At 36.0% G+C, this 21,804-nt stretch overlaps 1 protein-coding gene across 3 annotated transcripts in view; it reads left to right on the top strand.

Moving 5' to 3' along the window:
* LOC116167671 (gamma-sarcoglycan) overlaps positions 1-21,804 on the top strand; it is a 295,822-nt gene that overhangs the window by 187,262 nt on the left and 86,756 nt on the right. The window contains exon 1 of one of the 3 annotated variants that reach the window (XM_031483119.1): positions 11,867-11,903. The exons of the other annotated variants lie outside the window; for them this stretch is intronic. Within the exon in view, the coding sequence (XP_031338979.1) occupies positions 11,877-11,903 (27 nt within the window). The 5' untranslated portion in view covers positions 11,867-11,876. Of the gene's footprint in view, positions 1-11,866; positions 11,904-21,804 lie in introns of those variants that run through there. 3 annotated transcript variants of the gene reach the window in all.

Raw genomic sequence — 21,804 nt, 5'->3', positions numbered from 1 at the left:
GAAAGGTCGTACGTCGACAGAATGGTAGGTAAAGCATCTCCCAACTCAAGCTGGTCCGTTAAACTGGTAACAATTAAAACTAAACTTGAACTTGAAATTAAAACTTGAATTCAAAATTAGAATTATAACTTGAAATTAAAACCCTAAAAGCAAATCAAAGGTAACCCTCTTCGTCGATAACCTTAAAATGTACATACCTCTTATTATATATGAATGTGCAACAATCGTCGATGGAGAACTGTATATCAAATATCTACCAACCTAAAAAAATACACTTCAAGTAGGTGTAAATGCAAATGGCATACTTACAAAGAAGCAACAAAAAAAACACAACGATATCCTTCTTACTATTGGAGTTAGGGCAAATCACACAATCGATAACTACTAATCGCAACGCCGAAAAAATTGCCCGCTAAAATTACGTGTTTAAAATTCCAAGGTTATGACTGTTACGAGGATCTTTCAATAAATAAATATTGGCTGCTTTGTAATGAAAAAAATAAACCGTTACACGTGTTTACCACCCCTTGCTTATAACATATATTTCTTGTTGTTTTTCTGTGGTTAGATTGTGCAAAACATATAAAACAAATATTTTGTTTTATAATAAATATAAGTGCTTTTTTATGGTTACTGTCAATCATTTCAAAAGCGATTTAGTCTATTTCAGACAACGTTGGCTAAACGTCAAAAAAATTACAAAATGTCAAAGAAATGTATCTAAATATTCAAACGTTTCCCTTTTAAAATGCAAAATAAGTACATGTTACATTATTATATAGCGTATATATATTCTGAAATTTAGTTCACTGTAATTTTCTATCTTAAAGCCACATATTGGGCATTTTTCTTCAGTGCACGGGATGGGGAAATTTTTTTCCGTATGTGCTAACCAACTTCCATCATTTCTAATAGAGATGTTAGTAGGTAAATAAGGTGATATAAACAAATATATAAAATAACGCACCTTCCATTGTGAAAACCTTTAACTTATGCTGTTCTGAAACTGTTTCATTACAGCCACGTTACTGTACCCACCGTTCAGCAACGTCATTACGTTGCGATTCAAAAAACAACCTGCATGATATATTGTTGTGCATTATTCAAAAGTGGTACAGAATGTGTCGGTAAGGGATTTCGTAAAAACGAAGGTTTTACTTTTAGTAAGTACTTGCGTACCCAATTTTTCCTATAAAATATCTTTGTATGCAATTACTTTATTAAAGTGACACTGGTCAGGTTTACAATGGTATAGGTACCTATACCGTAGCACCTGTCAATAAATCCTTTATTCTAACATGATCTTTATAATCTTACTATTTATGCAACTTGTGGTTTCATAGTACATAAGACACTTATCTCCCTTATCCACGTACGGACAATCCTTAACGATTTGTTCACATTTAGACCGGTCCATCTTAGGAAGAGTTGCACAACTTGTAATTATTAAGGAGTCATCAACTACTCCATTAGAACTCAATGTTCCAGTTTTTTCCATCACACATTTATCCATGCACTTCATCACGGAATAGTCTGGTCTTTTCCCAGTAGACAGAATGTCATGCACGATTTCCTTGGAAATTCCCTCTTGATCCGCACATTCCTGGATTATCTTCTTAGACGCCTTCTATAATTGTTCAATTAAGTTAAAAGAAATTATATGTCACCAAATACTTACCACCGCATCTTCCGAGGGAGCTTGAAGAGACACTCCAAGTAGTAGCACAAATACAATGCAGTACTTCATTTTATAAAATGAAATACCTACCAGTCTCTTATTTATATAGTTAGCTACAAAACTTGAATTACGTCATCCGTAATGGCAATTTGCAATTTCACAATTGTAAAGCTGTTTTGATATTTACTTTTGAATTCCGGCCAGTTTTTGTGACAAAGCCTTTCAACGAGTTTGACAGACCAAGAAATGACCATGGCTTAGATGTATAATCAAATACAAATTTAAATCACTGTATAACTGTTATGTGATGCATAATTTTGTTAACTTAACAATGGTAAAACGTGCAATTGCCGCCTGTCAAATTTTTTATTTAAGAAAACTAACCTAACTTCGAGGTGGAAGTGCGAGGTGAAACAATACATATGATAAAATACGCGGATGACATAGTAATTGTAGTAGAAAGAGAGAAGAAATAGGATTAAGCAAACGAAACAGTCTTAGAGCTAGTACAGGAAGATACGGAAATCTATCATTTAAAACATTCTCCCTTAATTGTTGTTTTTTGCCATTACTACGAAGGGTCTGGGTAAAACCCGGACCCGGACGCGAAGCTGGACTTATTGGTAAAACCCGGACCCGTAATTGGTTTGTAAAATCCGGACCCGGAACCAAACCCGACTTGAGATTTTGTGGGTTAAAGCCGGACATAGTCACGAATCACTTTGTTGAGTTGTAACGGGATTTCTCTGTACAAAAATTTATTTAGGTATATTGTTTTACCGTGAGGTGGTTAAAAGGGAATTAGCACTGTAAAGTAATAATAGCAGTTAGAAATGCCAATCTGTTTCACATGTAAATAGAATAGGACCATAAATACTGTTTTACGTACGTATATTCGGAATCAGTATTGAATTGAATCATTGTAATAAAATAACCGCAAGGGGGGTTCGTTTAAACACATCTATTCAATACCGGAGTCGAATTGACAAAAGCCTGTAAAAGAAGTGCGCAGAACTTATACACGTTTCGTAGTAGTGAGATAGGCGGAACTTAATTACAGATTAGATTAATCTGTGATTGAACAGAAGGAGTATAAATATAATTAAATTCGTGTTCGAAAGTTAAGTGATTGTACGGACAACCTTACGGAGTCGAACCGTGCGTTGTGAAGCAAATCGTGTTCGTGGCGAAATTTTGCCGAGAACTAGATATTGACGACCGCCAGCCTAGGCCGTACAGATGAAATAGATTTTGAGCAGCACTTTCGAGAAGAGAATTTCCACAACAGAAAGGATCGCATCTGTTTCATGAGCGGTCCGTGCAAATCCCACCTGAAAAGTCAATTTCATTCCCGCATTGAATCATCAAGCAGCCACGCCGGTATTTTGGTCGATCCGTGTGCGTACAACTACATCAAGTTCTGAGGGTGGGACCAGACCATTCTTCACATTGAAGCCTCCACGAAAGCGCATCGAGAACTCCTAGTGTATAAATTATCAAGGTATTTATGAACAATTATTTGCGCCGTAATTTACCTCATTGTCGAATTGCCTTATCATAGCTTGCCCCGTTGTAGACATTAAAAATAGATAATTAAAAATAGCGTCAGAGTCATCGTATATATAATTGTAAAGACAATTTTAGCTACTTGCGATTTGCATTAAGTTGGTGTTTTGTGAACATCAATTGTTCGTAATCTCGATTATGATTCATTTGACAATGAGTTAGTTTCACATACGATTATACATTTCTTAATATTTCCTACCAATGCGAAGTATGTTTTTTGCGAATGAATGTGGTTAAACCATTCCCCCGCCTCAACCACATGTGTTCTCTTACAGCAAAAACGATATTTTAAGAAAAATAAGAACCATTCAAATTTTAATAAAGATCATTGAGTTATTATTTATCCCTTATCCTTGAGGCCAGAAAAGGGATATTAACCAACGAGCAACCAAAGTGTAATTATGGAACATGTAAAAAACGGTTTGTTGGTTTTTTTACAATAACTTTTTCAGCAATAAACTCAGAAAAAATTCCTTCCTTGGTGCAAGCCTCGGCGGCGGATTGATGTACTATATGCACTGATATGCACTGTCCTCAAAAATCAAAGTGTACAGAGTGCCGTCCGTGTAACTGGGATCTCTAATCGCTGCTCCCGATTCCAATTGTTTATTTACGAGAAGATGAAAAGAATATTCCAATGGCAACCTCCAGGAAAAAAAGAAACGCGGAAGACCATGTCGCTCCTGGAACGAAGGAATAAGGAAACCATGGAAGAACGAGACTTGGATGATGAGGATATGATCCTGGATAGAAGCGCTTGGAGAAAGGGATCGAGTACCGTACAAGGGGGCTTCGATAACAAAGAATTTCATTGTAAGTAGACTGTAATTATGAATTACATCCAAGGCCTTGTTTATGCTGGAAATGAAAGAATATAGACACAAACGTGTTTATTATAAAAAATACAAAGTAAATGAATTTCTATTGAATGTGGTTAACGTAGGCACGACACGCTACTAGAAAAATGGCAAGTTACGAAAGGATAATGTAAACAAAGGAACGTACGTGTTGTTTCGAAGTCCATTAACAACGAAGGCGATATTGCAATGACGAAGATTGCTCTTTTCTACGATTTTGTCGATTTTGTTACAACGAAATCTTCATGATGTGTGGTGTTGACGTTCTGCTTGTTAACAATAACGATGTTGCGAACTGTACGGCGACATCTTGATTTGTTGTGGATCGATAGAGATCTATATGCGAACGACGAAGGCTATTCATGAACGGTGAATTCTCAACGTTGTTGAGTCGATGACACTCCAAGTAGTAGTACAAAAACGATGCAGTACTTCATTTTGTAAAATAAAATACCTACCAGTCTCTCATTTATATAGTTAGGTACTAAAATTGCATTAAATCATTCGTAATAGCATTGGCAATTTCACAATTGTACAGCTGTTTTGAAATTTACTTTTGAATTCCGGCCAATTTTTGTGACAAAGCCTTTCAACGAGTTTCATAGAGCATTGGCATTGAGATGAGACAATGTTGAACATTTCAAGCACTGAAAACCCTGAACAAGTCGTCTATTTATCGAAGTAATTTGTTTGAATCCTTGCTATACACAGATGTACAATCAAATACAAATTTCAATCACTGTATAACTGTTATGTGATGCATAATGTTGAGGTTGCAAAACATTAAAAGAGCAAATTTTTATTGTAAAAAAACAAACATTGTTTTCAAATATGCACCTGACATTAACAGGTTTAACTGACTAGTATCATAGAAAAGCCTACATTTTCATCTGAGCATGTCATTATGTATGCCACCAAGAAATTGTTTTTATTAAATAACTAAAATTTTACTGGACCTAGTCTGGATGCCTGCAAATTGATCATCACAAATATTAATTCAACTTTAATATCAATATGTTTTCCTGAAATTGTCATGTATGCATGTCAAGAAATTTTAGGTGCCATGACCGTGTGGCAGTAACACTTTTTCTGACCACTTTTCCTGCCCGCTGTCACATTGATAATGTCTAATGAGTAATGACTCCTCTCATCACTGACAGATCGATATTAATCAAAAGTTCTATAGTAAAATTGAAATTTTATATTAAAAAATAAACATGTAGTACAAAATTCATCACTAAAATGGTACTACTTGACTCAGAAATTAAACAAAACTCCTGGCATACCTGTCGGTAACGGGATTCTAATCCAGAACCTCCCAAACAGCGGGCGGTAAGCACAGCTTCTCCAAGTAATTTATACACTTATATATTGGAAATCGTAAATGGGCGTTTCCAGGGGGTTCACAGGAGATTCAAAAGGCAGTACGATGTGAAGAATCAAAATGAAGGTTTAACACTCTCTTTTTTGTCCCCTTATTATGATATTATTTTTTCCTGCATCTTTTCGAGTAACAATTGTAATTGTAATTAAAAGTACAGTTTCGGTTTTAACGTCTGTTTTCAATAAGTTGGCGAAGTTGTGGCTGCTTTCGACGCCAATGTACTAAGGTTCGAATCCTCCCGTCTACAAATTTAATTACCGATAAACGTTACTGTGTGCAATGCATGCGGTCATTACCGAAGCCACCGTTACGGTGGCTTCGTCATTACACCACCCCCAAAACACACATTCAGCTAGCGCAAAACAAATCAAAATTGAAACTTAGAAATTTATACTCTCTCCTCGTACGCATCCGGCATCTGCTAGAAGAAAAATCCTAATATTGACAAAGTTTCTCGATCAGCTTCCAAAAAGTTCCATGCTTTTATCCTACATAGTTCCTGAGAAAAACTTAAAGAAGAAACGCATGTTTTAATACTTTTGGTAGAGTAACTCCTCACTTATTTGAAAATAGTTGTCAGGTAAACTCCTGACTTGACTTTCCAACTACTTTTAATAGAGTCATTATCTTGGGCATAGTATAACATTTAGAAAATGCCCTCTGGCGCCTTTATTTTGAACCCGACGCAAAAAGTGTGTAAGAGTTTTTTTTAGGCTATCATCACAAAAACGTTGATTTTATGGTCGCTTTTGCGGCCATAAAGTTTCACTTTATTGTACGCTTCTGTCAAACATTACTTTATTGTACACATCTGTCAAACTGTACTTATTTGAAACTGATGTGTGAGAAACAGTAATCTGTTTGATACTAAGCGTCTATCTCGTCTCGCCCCATCAAGGATTGGGCCATCCACGTGCGTTTTTTTCATTTTCGGACTTGTAGGAATGTTTCACACCATTTTGCATAATCACAATGTTCACATTTAAAATTATAGTGTGACGTTTCAATCTTTGCTGCCTGCAGACCTTTTTGAAGTGTAGAACCAAAACATGAGGAAGATGTTGTTGCTTACATTATTATACGAAGAATCACCAGCAATTAACCGAAAACACAAGTAGCTACCTATACCTACCATCAAAGTAGGAAATCAGGTTTCTAATAATTGTACAGCATGTTAACTATAAGGTCTTGGAAGCCACAGTTACGAAGGACCTATTGCATTTGACATTATTAAAATCTTGTGCAGCGGAGGAAGTTGCGATTGTACTTTTACTCTCAAACGCCTGCTCTTATATCATATATGACATAGGGTCGCAATGCTTTGTTTTTAATTGTCTAAGATAACTATGATTTTCAGAAAAAATATGTTTATGAGCAAATTTTTGAATTTTTTTTTGATGATCGCCTAAAAAATGTTGTGTGCACCTTGGCCAAAAGTGATTTGTTAGGCCTCATCTGAATTGCGGCCTCGGCTACCGCCTCGGCCACAAACAGCAGCTTCGGCCAAAAAAGATCACTTTTACGGCCTTGGTACACAAATAACTATTTTTGTAGATCTCATCAAGACACGCCTTTTTTGTAATTTACATTTTTCAATCTGATGCTTAGTTTTCGAAAAGAATGCAAATTTAGAAAAATAAATCAAATAGTTTAACTTTTCAGTTCAAAACTTCTCAAAAACAAAGAAACTTACAAAAAAACTGTAATGAACTTTTTTGTTTTTTTAAGCCACTTTGGCCAGTGTATGCGAGAAAAATTAAAAAAATTCGTTTCAATATAACTCATTTAAACCTTTGACACCCTCAACAACCATGAAGATGATTACCAATGAAAACCCATACCCAGCCTATATGCACCTTCAATTTTGTCCCAATAGGTTCAGGCGTTTTCTAGTTATGGTGTTCACAAAAAGAGAACCACATACAGACACACCCTAGCGCACCCACACAGGTCAAGCTAAAAATCACTTTTTTGGAGTTTGTGGGCTTCAAAACGTCCAGAAAACGCAATATTGGCATATCGAAAATTTATCACGATTACAATGCTTTCCTTTATACATACTTCGTATGTAGTCGCAAAGTAAAAAATGACGAACTACGTTTTCAACAAAACAAGTAAGGCTGACTGCCCGTAATTTAGCGTAAACAAATGTACACGCTCTTTTACCGTCGCGAATAACTAACAGCAGCCGCGGCTTCGTTTTTTTTGTCTCCAGTATTTAAGGAAACACCACTTCCACTATAAAATGAACTCCTCCATTCACTACGGTACGTGCCAAACGCACTTCTTCTATATGGAACCAAAAATTCTTCAAAACACCTGACGTCCGAATAGCGATAAAACACGTGCGTTAATTAATTTTCGCCCGATACAGTTCCTTATTATAAACGACCAGATGTGTCTTACCGTAACACCTTATGTAATTGATGAAATTACAAAAGCGATAAAAATTAAACAAGAATCACGCATTCGCACAATTTTTAAAAGGAAGAACAACATATACAAATTCAAATGAAGCAAACCAACTCTACATAAACGTTCGCGCTGTTTCTATGGCGTTCTAAAGTGTGTATTCAATAACCCGCGGTAGCCTAGCGGTTAAGGTGGCTGCTTCTACTGCCAATATATGAACTGGCACCCCGGGTGAAAGTGTCACGCCACGTGACCCACAACATGTGCCACACTTTTTACGCATCATTAGCATTCAGTAACCTATTGCGCATGTGCTAGTTGGTATAAAAGTTACCCAAAGTGAACCGTAAAATTTTCGATAAGAAATGACATGGGATTTTGGCGAAAAATGTCCCCGAACTCTCTTGTTACTCCTCTACTATAATCTTACCTGCACAAAAAATAATAGTTTTTTGATCAACCAATCCATTCACATTAATGGGATAAATTTTGTCCAGATCTATGAATTGCACCTGAAAGAACAACGTAAGTAGGTACTTGATATGTATTTAGATCAAAAATTGGACATCTTGTGAAGAATTTTGAAAATAATCACAATTTTCGTCTTTTTCTTTTGGATGGATTCTGCATGTTTTGCATTATTTTCCTTTTTAATTGGAAAGGTAATTGGTAATAAAATAGTAGAACCACCTGAGCTAGACAGTCAGATGACGCGCCAGGCTTGCACTTCTTTACACTCTTAACAAGGTGTATACTATTCAATAAAACCGCTTGTTTACATATAAACAGGTAAACAGATAAACAGGTATGTAAACAGATAAACAGGTAAATAGATAAACAGATAAACCGGTAAACTGATAAATAAGTAAACAGATAAATAGGTAAACAGATGAACAGATAAACATATAAACCGGTAAACAGATAAACAAGTAAATAGATAAACAGGTAAACAGATAAACAGAAAAAAGATAAACAGGTAAACAGATAAACAAGTAAACATAAACCGAAATTGGTCACTTCCCCCTCCAATTTAATTTCATAACTTGCGTAGCAAACGAAAAATGAAAATGTGCAAACAAATGAACTATAAATGGTGCACATCACAAGGGTCGTCGCTATTGTCATGGAATAAGTAATTATACATATATAATTACTTATTCCATATCATTATTCAATGTAATAGTATAAAATCTGTTAAAAATGAAATGCCATTTCATCGCTGGATACTTACTCCTTTTCAGCAAAGTCCGGAACTTACTACTCGGAATGGTTCCAATGATCGGATTTTTAATTAGTGGTAATATTAGAGTGTTTGCAAGAGAAGAGCTTTTCATTTAATTACGTCGCGTTTATAAAAAAAAGTAAGTGATGTAAAATAATTCTGCAGACTAGTGGTATTAGATCACAGCTCGTAATAAAATTTGCATGTTGGATCAAATGAGATTTTCTCGTGAGCTTGAATTAATTTTCTACCAATAAATTACAAAATGTACGTAACTAATGGACGAAATAGAGAGAGACAATAAAAATGGAAACTTCAATCCGTATAGTATCTCGAGTGCGTTATTAAAAGCGCTTTTTATACACCAAGCGCCGCTCTACATTTAACTTTATACATTTACGTGCTTTATTTCAGTAATTAAACGAAAAAAGTATCGCGAAGGGTAGTAATATCAAAGCTTTTTGAACAATCTGAGAAGTGCAACGTAAGTGAGGTGTGACCGGTGATCCCGGATTAGATCCTTTCTCAGCGCTGAACTTTTGTTCATCCCCGTGACATCCTTTTCCTACTTTTCACGTGAATACATACATAATGAGGGGAATTATAAGTGTCTATTTAGAAGGTAGATACCGCTTGTAGTGATTCGTCAACGAATAATAGACGTAACGATGCAAAAACGCGTCTTTATCCCTTTCGAAATACGAAAAGCTTTTCAAGCGACATTTAGAATACGGTTATTCCTTATATTTTTGTCCTGTTTATAAAGTTGTTTGCTAACAATGCGTGCGAAATTGAGTTATATCCGCACGAAATACTGCGAAATCAAGCGCTTTATGTTAGGATCTGATTGAGTGTACAACAAAATGTGATCATCGTCTACGTCAACGACGATGTAGATAAACATTAGTATATATTATGCACGGCTCTTTCCCGTTAACTTCTTTATTCCCGCGTGCTTTTAGCGATACCGGAAATTGATAAATGGGTGCACAATTTGCAGTTAGGGAAGTCGTCCGTCGGATATATTAATGTTTGTTTGATTGATCCCTTTCTTGAAAACGTTTTGTCATTCAAAAGTCGCTTCGACATGGGCCATTTTGATTAATGGGTTCATTAAATACAATCCTCCCTCTTTATGAAATTTGACTTCTATTAAAATGTCATTAAATTCAAATTTTATGCTCTAAGAGCTCGGTTTAATCCTTTTAGGATCTTAAAAGCCTGTAATGAGAAGATACTTGTTCCCTAATTTATTTTATTAACTGTATTGGTATAATATTTTTACAAATTTTGCGGCGTAAACGGCACAGGTAGATGATCCTAACCTTTATGCAATGGTAGAGTACTGACCCAGGGATTGTAAATACTTTGAGTACTTGCAGTATTGAAAGCTTTCTAATAGCACTTCTTTCCCATTCCAAATAGGCGTGACATTCAGGAACCGTTATAATTAACTAATTTCTCATTTCTCATTTTTAATAATTTTTCTATAAATTCTTATATAATTTTTTTTTCTTTTTTTATTTATAATGTGCGTTACTTTTAGCTTTATTGGTAGATTGACCTGTAATTGAATGTATTTATATCTGTCCGTCAAGAAACGTTATTATTATGACATTACGGTTTTTCATTGTTTTACTGATATTACAAATACAATGTGTTTTTCTTTTCCTAATATATATTTTTTTCCTTTTACTGGTCTATTATTTGTTGCATCTGCACATCAGGAATATTAATGCAAGTGGAGTCTTAGATGTTTTTCATTTTCTTAAAATCAATGGAAATCTTATAATTTGAGGATAGTTTATATAATAAACATTTTATCGAGTGTCAAGTTTAATGTCTTTAGGCATTCCCTTAAAGTAAACGTCGGGACATAATGAAGGAAACGTAATTTTCCGCCACCACACTAATTATGAATTATAAAGGAAATACGTAACAAAAGATACAACTTTATTAATGATTCCACAATAAACTTAATTACCTTAATGTAGAAAATAACCGGAGGGTTCGTGCAACTTGCAAGTGGTATATAATTCTTCACTCGTCGTACTTACGTACATCTTATTCTTGTTTTCCTTATTACACTATGTGAAGATTAAGTGTCTTTCATGCTATAAACAAATCGAAAAAATCATTATCGAACAACATATGCGTTTTATGAAGATAAATGGAAACTCCATCATCTTAATTTATGTTACGTACCTACTGGTTGTTAAACAATTATTTATGCCAATTAATCTTCCAGAAGACCATTTTTAAACAAATTGAGAATATATTAATTATAACGGTAGGATGCAAAATGGTATGAAAACTTACGACTTACCATTTCTGATTTGACACAAATTTAGATAAGACGCGCTTGCCCGCGACTTACCAGATTAACTTTGTTTATAGTATTATTTCACCCGCGTAATAAGTTCACGAGAGCCAAAAAGGTGGTTTTCCCGCTAACACCTTATTTAGTGACCGAAACACAAACCATCTCTATTTCATCCCTACTTTTTATTTTACAAAAAAAACGCTCACAAAATGACACCAATAGGCTAAGACGGCGATTTTTAATTGTAGTGCGCGTTTCTTTCATAAGCGACGACCATCCCTATCCCTAAAGTAACCTAAGCGTCACTTACGCTGTTATCTTTATCTTATTGACTGATGTGTCACTTTCTCCAATTTCTCCCGACTGAATAGGTTGAAATAGTTAGGTTTAGCCTTCTCTTTTCAGTGTTCCGTGTGCCATTTAGTGGAGTAATAATGCGTGACGCTCTCGTCGGCTCATTGGTAAGAGTTCTATGTTTTTATTGTTACTTTGTTTCTTTTCTTGTCCCGATGACGCGTTTAACATTGACACGATCCTATCCCGCACTCTGGGCGTGGAACCTTCTGTTCTGAAATTCAAAATTCATTTTCTAAGGTCACGTAGTTGGAAGTAGACCAATATTAACAAAAGGTAATTGCATTTCATAATATGAGAGTAACTGCCATCTTGTACATCACCTTGATATTATGTGTGGTTTACCTCCCTAACTTTTATTTATCAGGGTTATTTTGGTTTTTGAACATCAGTGCTTCAGTTTTTTTTAATAACTTTTAATCGGGATCGAATGTTCTCATTCTAAAAATTGAATTTTAATTAGTACCTAGGTACATGCAATTGCAAAACTTGTTCCATTTAACCTAATATGTATCTTCACTAACATCAAAGTAACCCACACAGTCCACCTACATCCGGGTATTACAGATATAAGACTAAAAGAAATGTCAACTGAAAGGACAGTATTCAATTGAGCATATATTGTTACAAATGTTAGATGTAGATCCCTCGCGTCCTACAACGAAAGAATATGCCAATTAGTTTCTTTTCCCTCCTTTGTGAAATAAGGGTTGCTTATGTAAGGTGTTCCCAAATGTAATTTTTAATCTCGATTGTAGAGGGGATTTGGAGAGATTCTTTTTCCTACTCATTCAGGTTGTTAAACTCGATTGAAACAGGTGGTTATTCCGTAGCCAGTAGTGCGTTTGTTTGGATCGGTCTAAACTTCTAAGGAATTTGACTTTTCACTGATTTTCGAATTATTTAAATGTTAAAACGGGCCTCAATCTTCACGCCGGTAGGTATATTATATATTCGATTTCGTTGTATTAAAATGCTTTTGTGTTTAGTATCCCAATTGTGTAGTATCTAAATTTTTGCAGTTAGCGACACTGATCACTTTAAATAAGTTCTCCTCAGTGAATGAATTAGATCTTAGGCCCTAATGTATGTTCAGAGCTCGAGTGCCATGTAATTGGGATTTTTATTCTGTATGGTGTCTGGTTAAAGAAATAAATAAATATTCAAGGATACTTTTCATTCTTGAAATGGTTTTTACAGATCCTTACGGATTTTTCGCAGGTATCCATATTTCATGTCCATCAGGGAATTTTCGAATACCCTCATCAAAAATAGCTTTCACAAAATATTTAATCCATGACGGAGATTCTAGATACTCTTCAGAGAAAATTTTAGAAATTCTGGGCAATCCGCCTGAGACGACAAAGACGAGATCCTGGTGTTACCATTTCGGGGTGTTCCCAAAATGAAGGTAGGCTGGCCAGTATGACCCACACAAAAATACAAAATGCTGAACTCTCACGCAGAACTTCGGGGCTACCAGTTAAAGAAATAAATGAAACTACATTTCCCCTATTCGTCTCTGAAAATGACAAAAGGTCACAATAACTAGATCGTAATATTCCTGTGTTTATTTCGTCCGGAAGGATGAAATTTTTGGAAATCTTAATTAACAGACAAGGGAGGTCTCTTTTTTGTGTTATTAACTTTCCTGATTAAATTTTATTAATTGTCGTTGGACATGGAGATTATTGTGTTATACGAGAAAGCGGTCAAGGTTGTTTTTGTTTACATTTTATTGAAACGTAGAAAGTTCCGCGAATTTTTGAGTCTTTACCTGTTATCAATGTAAACGCTTAATTTAATAGACAGGTAGATGTGATTTATCGCCTTTATCGTAGTTAAGAGAGGTGAAATTTTATTTTTCCTATAATTTAAGTTTGGATTTATCCCGTAATGCATGATAACAAATTGATTTAGACGTCCATTTTTGTTGGCCTAATAACGTACGTTGATAGGATAGTCTTTGTTGTCAACTGTGTATGATTGGTTGTTGTAATTTTTGTATTCGAAAGAAGGGTTTCGCCTTAAATAGGACGTTACCGAGAAAAAGAAAAGCGTCGCTTTTTGCCACGTTCAACGCAGAACTACGTTTCAATAAAAATTTAAGTCAGCTTTTTGCCACTTTCAGCGCCGAGTTACGTTTCGTTTAAGATTTTATCGCTTCTGGCGAATTCCATCCTTGAATTACGGCCAGTTTATTATTCATTTGAAGCCACAGCCAACATCGAAAGTTTTCGTGCAATGCGAGTTTGAAGATTGAAGAAGTTTCGTTTGTGAAACCGGAAGCCGAATTCGCGGCTAATTTTTTTTAACGCCGAAGTTTTTTTATGTCTTATCGGCTGGAGAATTATCGTAAAGTTTGGACCATTAAAGGTACTGCAAGGAGAGGTGTTTGTCGGCGCTTCCTAAGTTGGTTTTCAACGTGACTTAGTTTGAAGTGCTGCGATTACCCGATCTCGTTAGTGTAAAGTGTCATTTGTGTTAATTGAAAATTTAAAATTTTTGTGGACTGTGTACGGATACCTTTTATTTGGATATTTCAATTCCCGGACAAGTAATGTAAGTAATTATATCATAATTTTGGTCTATTTGTCATAATTGTGTTTTTGTACCATTTCACATTAATTTCGGTGTATTTCATTCACGACTTCATTTCTAACTTACCTGTGTCTTTGTTGGATACTTGCCCAAGGTCCACTTTATTTATTCAAAATTTTGCAGTTCAGTTTGGAGTTTATGGTATTTGGTTTGACCCACTATCTGTTAGAAGTTAACAGGTTAACTGAGAAAAGAGTCGAATCTCTCTGTATAGGTATAGTAAATCACTGTACATTTATACAGGGTGTCTTAAATTGAGTCTTTGTTATTTTTATACTTCCAGATTCGGTTAAATTGGCAAAGTTGTGTAGTTTTTGATGCTGATGGATATTCCGATGCGATATTTTGAAACAATAAATCGTTTCGTAGATAATTCAAAAAGAGTGAAAATTTTTAAAAAGTTCAAATGTTTTAGTAACAAAGAGAGCTATCGGAAAAAGTTTCAAATAAAAGTTGCAAGATTCGGTGGGATAATTGCGATGAACGTAGAAAATTTGTTTAATGGCTGTTTCCGAGATATTGACATCAACTTCCTTATTTTAAATGGACGCCATAATGGATTTTTATGTCACTCGATAGAGAAAAAAATTACAAAACTACTACTACTAAACACTTATCATTTCATTTGGGAATCAACCTTACATTTTTGTCTCGAAGTTTACAATGTATTTCTTAGGGAAATAATTCCATGGCTGATTTATTGTCTCGCATAGATAGTCACCATCGACACGGTCAGTCAATATTTTTCTGATTTTTAACGAAACGGAAACAATTTGTAACTTCGGTTTTTATTTTGCTGGACCGTACAAGTCAATGAACCCCCTTTGCAGCAAAATTTTCAGGAAAAAGGTAACCTTTAATAGGGAACCGTAAGAGCTAATCGGAGGCATTTTTATCAATTTTTATGATACAGTTTTCTCGTTGCAATTTCCCGTTTAATAAAAAACAAAACAAGTTGCCGACCATTTATTATTATACATTGTTAATTATTAAATAATTTCTTACTGACAAGACTGATAACATTTATATGTTGTGAAGATTAGTAACAAAACAGAAAAACATTTAATTTCAATATATTCCTGCTCCATCTTCAGTACTCACATCTCGTACCCATAATCCTCATGCTGATGGCACAGATCAGACTGAACTGAATCCGGACATTTACCCATCACAAGACCGAAGAGTATGGTCTGTCCCATTTCTCAGCCACTGTAGAGGCTCGTCTTTTTAAAAAACTCGTGAATTTAATGTGCACCTTCACATGAGCAAATAAGAGGAAGAGAATGACGCTCTGATATCTTCAGCAGCTTTGTCATATTTGTGATGTTTCATGGGCATGTTGGTTTGAAATTGATTCCCAGGAAATATTTCGTTGGCGTTATCAAAAAACGCTACTCTTCCCGCCTAGCAAAATCCCCTGACCACCAATACTACTCTCTAGGTGTAAACAATGCCGAAGATGAGAGCGAGCCACCGGAGCCACCTCGTAGTGTAAAAATACGTGTTGTTAACGTAATTTCGGTCTTTAACGGATACTCTACCCTAACTCTTTGTTTTTTATCACTCTCAACTTGTGATCGGTTCAAAAAGCGTTATCTACGTACACCTTGGGGTGTAGTGACAACAAGTTTTTAACTTAGTCGTTACACCTAAGGACGTTACAAATGATATTTTAGTTATTTTCATTTTGGGCATTTTTTACATTTACATTATTATACATAGGTTATAGGTTTCTGTTACAACAAGAATGTAAATAAATGGTTATTATTATTATTATTATTATTAAATATCGGAAATAGCAATCCGGACACCCTGTATGTAATATAGTTGACGTTATTTCTTAGACTTTTTTGCTTCAAATAGAAAACGAATTGGAAAATGTTGTTAATCATTTTAATGATAATCTCTTATTGTAATTTATCCAAAATATCCAAATGTGTTGTCTTTTTAGTATTTTTGGGTTTTTTTGTTATCGACCAATGCGATGAGAGATTTCCTATGATAATGGAGGTCAAGAACAATCAGTTTTTCTGTGTCAAGGCGTACATAAAAGGTGATTTCGTGACAAAAGGTAAGTTTAAAGAGTTCCCACTCGATTGAGCTAGTCGGGAGAACCCATATTTTAAGAAACTTTAAAGTAATCAATTTGAATAATGTAACTATCGGTTACAAGAGATGCGTGCCCCATCATTTCCTGCCCCGCCTTCTGAAAGAGGTAGGTGAAGTAAAAATAAAAGAATAAGCTTCGGTGAAAATCGAATTTCTTAAAACTTGTTGGATGTAAACGGAAACGTTGCTAAATTTACTGGGAAAGTGTGTTTTACTTTAAATTTCCGAACAGCTTGGTACACACGCCCTTTGATTCCTAACAATGTCGGGGAAATCTCTAAGGACAGTGGTCAATAGTAGTTATTTGCGTACACCTGTGCTCAAGTCACATTTCGACCTCTGGTCGTCGATACACGTCTATTCAGGCTCGTAAAAGGGGAACCGACATCAATCAGTGTAAAGGTCGAGTGGCCACAATTCGAATCCCTTTAACCCTTACAGTTTAGCTATTCTCGGTGTTCTACAAGACGTACCTATATGCAGTTATGTCGTCGCATGGCGACTCAATTAACTCTCGCCTCTAATCACGTATTCTATTATACATCTTAATCAAAGGTATTTCTCTCAAGCATCTTCCATGATGACATAAATCGGTCTTCGTAGCCGAATTGTAATATATATACCTACCCCTTTTGGGATTCAATGCGTGTCGCTCCACATTCTCCGCTATTCGCTGTTTGTAACTTTAATGCAGTCGTTACGATACAGAAATGATTCTTGAAAATCCGATGTCTCGAAAACGGCCTAACTTTACGTACATTGTATTATAAAGTTGGTTAGTTTATAGCCTCGGAGGATATTTGACATTTTCGAAATAAACTGAATGCGGCTACACATATATCACAACAACTCAGAACGTTTAGATTGGATTTTCCGATTTAACGGACGAAAGGTGTCAATTCGCGTTGATTGATTTTTCGTACGTTATACCAACGTATGATACACATCTTTCATTTTAGAAAAACGTCCCGATATTTCCCCAACAACTTGCAATATAAATATTAAAGTTTTGATTAAGTTTCTAAGTAAACCTTACGGCAAGGTATGCAGACTTGGAAATTAAGTTTAAGACAGGAAACTTCGTCCTGCGAAAACTCGCACTACATCCCAGACGGAACACTCAAACTGAATCGAATTAAAATGACGTACACATGATGTATTCATAAAAATTATGTGTTGCAACTAATCCGGTTACACTCTTGGAAAATTTACGGCGTTTTGTTTTCGCGACTTTCGGCTTAACTATATTAAGACGGAGTAGTGTACGGTTTCATGCATCCCATCTCATTAATTATGCAAGAAGAGCACGTAATTCATTAGTCTTCTCCCAGTTCCTGACTTTCCTATTCGTAAAACATTATTTGTAGCTAGCGTCGCTCCTTTGCGATTAGAAACACTAGCTTGTGCGTGCCAATATCGTTTTTTATTAAAATAAAACAGCATTTCCCAAATATACCTTTCTGTTGAAATTTGAGTTTTAGAGTAAAATTAGTTGTTTCTAGAACTGGCGAGATATATGGCACGAAGTCTCATTTACTAAAAATGTACAGTTAAAATTAGAGTTGCATTGGTGTTGAACTGCCGAACCATGTCTATGCAAAGGTATAACGCGTAAATTTAAATAAACCATCACTTAAGTTGTCGTTAAACCGTTGACCTTAACGTAACGTTATAAATTTAAGTATCACGACCAGGTTATGTGGTGGACCGGTGATAACAGTAAGTTATAATGCGTGGTACTTAATGTACTTGGACGCCACCTCCTGTATATAGAAGAAAACACCAATAAACTTGACGAATTACCGATGGTCCCCCTCGTGATATTGTCCGTCTGTCTGTGGAATACAGCTTAAGAGAATTTATATTTTAATTAATATTAAGTCGTTACACCCGAAAACGGCAGTTAGAACTCATTAAAACAAACAACTTTTCTTAGTTCCAATTTTTGCATTTGATTCCCCGGTTAAAATTTATTGGCGTTCTTTTGTTTTTCAAAAAATCGTCATAATATCGCATGATCAACTGTATCAACTAATGTTTATAAAACTACTCTCTTGTGACCTTACGAAACGTGCATATTAGTTTCCATTTTGACTGGGTAGATACTCGAGGTATCTCAACTGTGCATAGTCCGAGGCATAGTCAGTACAGTGCGATCAATATTGAGTTGCTGCGCCGCTTCAATAAATTATGACGTTAGTAATCATTTGCCGCAACAGGCCTCGTGCACCAATACTAAAACATAACCTTAAAGTAAACTTTTGACGTTTAACCATATTTAACCTAAATCAACGATTTAACCACCTTGTAAGTTTCCAAATTATGTGGAACTACACGAATAGCAAATTACTACAAAAATTGAAACGATTTTATGTCTTTTACAACTCGTTAATAGCGAAGTAGGTAATTGGATAAATTACATGCACACTATAACAACTGTTCGAAGTGCTTGCCACCATTATTAAGACAGGGATCCACTCTTTTCTTCATGTTTTCGAAGACGGCATGTAAGTGCTGTTGCGTAATGTTTCAAACGGTAGCTTCTATACCTGCTCGTAATTCGGCAATGGTGTGTAAACGGTTTCGAATACGTTGCCATCTCGTAAATTTGCATGCAATAATTTACGGTTACTTTAAAGGATAGAAGTACAATTTTCTCCAGGCAATAGCGTCACACGTTCCGTATGAGATGCCCGTTAGTGGGACACATTGTCGCAGCTGCTTTTTCCGACTTTGCTCAAGACGAGCAAGAGCATCTTTTACAACCTCCTTATTAGCAATCACTAAGCGGCCAGGTGACTTCCCAGAAGCAAGACTTCCTGTATGTTAAACCGCTCAAGTAAACGATGAGCATTTCGGCGTATATTGTTGTAATCCTCGTCATGGTTGACAATTGTTTATCGAAACTCCTGTATACACAATCCTATCGAGTACTCCCAAACTCCACTTTCGTCTTTAGTCCCATTACGGAAACAGGACAGCAAACGCATCTTATTCTCTTCTAAAGTAAAAGGCTTGTCGGAGTAAACCTATTGCCTATTACACGCTACAACTAAAAAAACGTTTGTTTGTAATTTACAAGTAATTTACCCACCTTGTAAATATTCGAAAGAAACTGGTAGTCTTGAAAAAAGCCGTTTTGAAAGGGACGAAAGTATTCTAATAAGAATCACAAATCATAGTTTTGGTTTGTGAAATTATAGGTTATGTTTTGTATTGGTACACATATACCTGGTTGCGGCAAATGATTACTAATGTGATATTTTATAAGAGCGGCGCAGCATATGATTATTATTGATCTCCCTGTATAGATAATTCCTACTGAGCCTTTAGTTAACGTAGTTTAGCGTGCTATCTCAAACTTTGTTTGATATTGCGTTTTATGCTTAAACATAATATATCAACATGCTTTAGTAAGTTGCTTATTATTAAAATTGTAATTAAGGTGCTTTGTTGTAGGTAAGTTCTTCTCTTCATACTCCCCTTTAACAAGAAGTCCAAAGGTTATGGTAAGTAGATGACATCACTCTATATGGGTGTTCTATGTGTAACGCCTGCAAAAGCAAGCATTGGGCACCTGTCAACGAGAAATACTAGTAGCGTAAAAGCCGTACGACACTTTACATTTTCTTACATCGTTTCTTGTATGGTTTTAGAAAAAAAGGTTCATTAACTCTATCACGCTACCATCACCTACTAACAGTATACAATTCTAAAATATAAAAAGGTGATGTCGTGAACTAAGAATCAAATATTATTGAAGTTGTATTATAGGCAGTGCGTAAATTGTTATAGTATAAAAATAGACAGCCTAAGCAACCATCCCTGTTGTAAAGTATTATGCGGCTCTAGACCAGAACAGCAAGCATTGGAATTTCAAAATAGTTATTTTCTGAGTCAGTGCGAAAAGTGATACTTCCCGCACGCAAAATCAATCGCTGTATGTGTGGTAATGACACTTTGCGCAAGTCTTAGGAACAATACTTTTTCTAAGAGTGCCAAGGTAACTGACAAACTGTTCTTCTAGAGATATTATTGGCTGAAAGAAATGAATACAATTGGTTGAACAGATTAGGACATGGGCGTGGGTTTAGTTTCAATTAATTAGATAGTGGAGAGCGAGACGGAGGCCATTTCGCGTTAGATCGCCGTATTTCGCTTTCCGAAAAGTTAATTAAGTCAACCACCTGCAAAAGTACAGCGAGGTGGTGGATTTTGCATCATAATTAAATAGTATCGGGTAGCCACAAAAGTTCCCGGAGAACGGATGTTTACTTGTGAGTCGCCCGAAATTTGTACAGCTTGCTTTTTTAGGTGAAAAAATTCAAACTAAATCGTGATAAATTACGTGGGGGACCACAGTCGTAACGTTGAAGTGTAATGGTGGGTTTATACAATCATTATCATTTGTTCAATATCATAAGTTTTGGTTTCGTTGACTAGCGACGCACAATAAACATTTTTTTAGACTACATCAAATGTAACATCTCCCTGATCATATTCAAAACACGAGGTATTGCTTTGTTGCTAGGAGCCGAGAAGCTGAAAAGAGGCAGAGAAAGTTTAAGTCACTCAATAAAAGAAGAGAATTAAGAACATCGCAACCACCAAAGCGGTGACACCGACGGACGTTTGAAAATGACGAACGAAGGCACGACCTCGACTGGGAACACTGCCGACCCTCACCTGGAGATACAACGCATCCAAATGAAGCTATCAATGCTACCACCATTCTGGCCATCCAACCACGAAACGTAGTTCGCTCAAGTGGGAGTCATTTCCGAATAAGCGACATCACGAGTGACGACACCAAGTACCGGGACATTCTCAGCAAACCACCGACGACGAGAACTACGAAAAGCTGAAGTCGCAACCCATCAAGCGGCTCAGCACGGATTAGACAGTTACTCGAACGCGAAGAACTATTGGACGGCAACCCGTCTCAGTTCCTATGACCCGACAATCCCCTAAGGTCTATATGGAACAGTAGACTGCCGCACAATATCCAAGCCATCCTACCGATAAAGCAAAAAGTCAACCTGGGGGGACAGCCGAACTCGCCGGCGCCACACATGGCACGAGCCGACACGCAGTAGACGCATTCCAGCACGATAGCTCCGTTCACGAAACCAAAAAAATTAGCAGTAGAGATAGCGACCCGAACAAGTGGAGGCAGCAGCAAGCCGAGCCCAGCGGTACGAAAGCGGCAGCGCAACTGCATACGTAAAAGATAATACGAAAAATGCTGGTAGCACACAGCTTATCACGAATCGAGCAGGTTTCGCAAGAAATCGACTT

Source organism: Photinus pyralis, unplaced genomic scaffold (genome assembly GCF_008802855.1).
Source record: "Photinus pyralis isolate 1611_PpyrPB1 unplaced genomic scaffold, Ppyr1.3 Ppyr1.4_LG4, whole genome shotgun sequence".
In the NCBI taxonomy this organism is placed as follows: Eukaryota; Metazoa; Arthropoda; class Insecta; order Coleoptera; family Lampyridae; genus Photinus; species Photinus pyralis.
The sequence above is the reverse complement of the archived record's forward strand: the minus strand, read 5'-3'. Positions and strand labels throughout refer to the sequence as shown.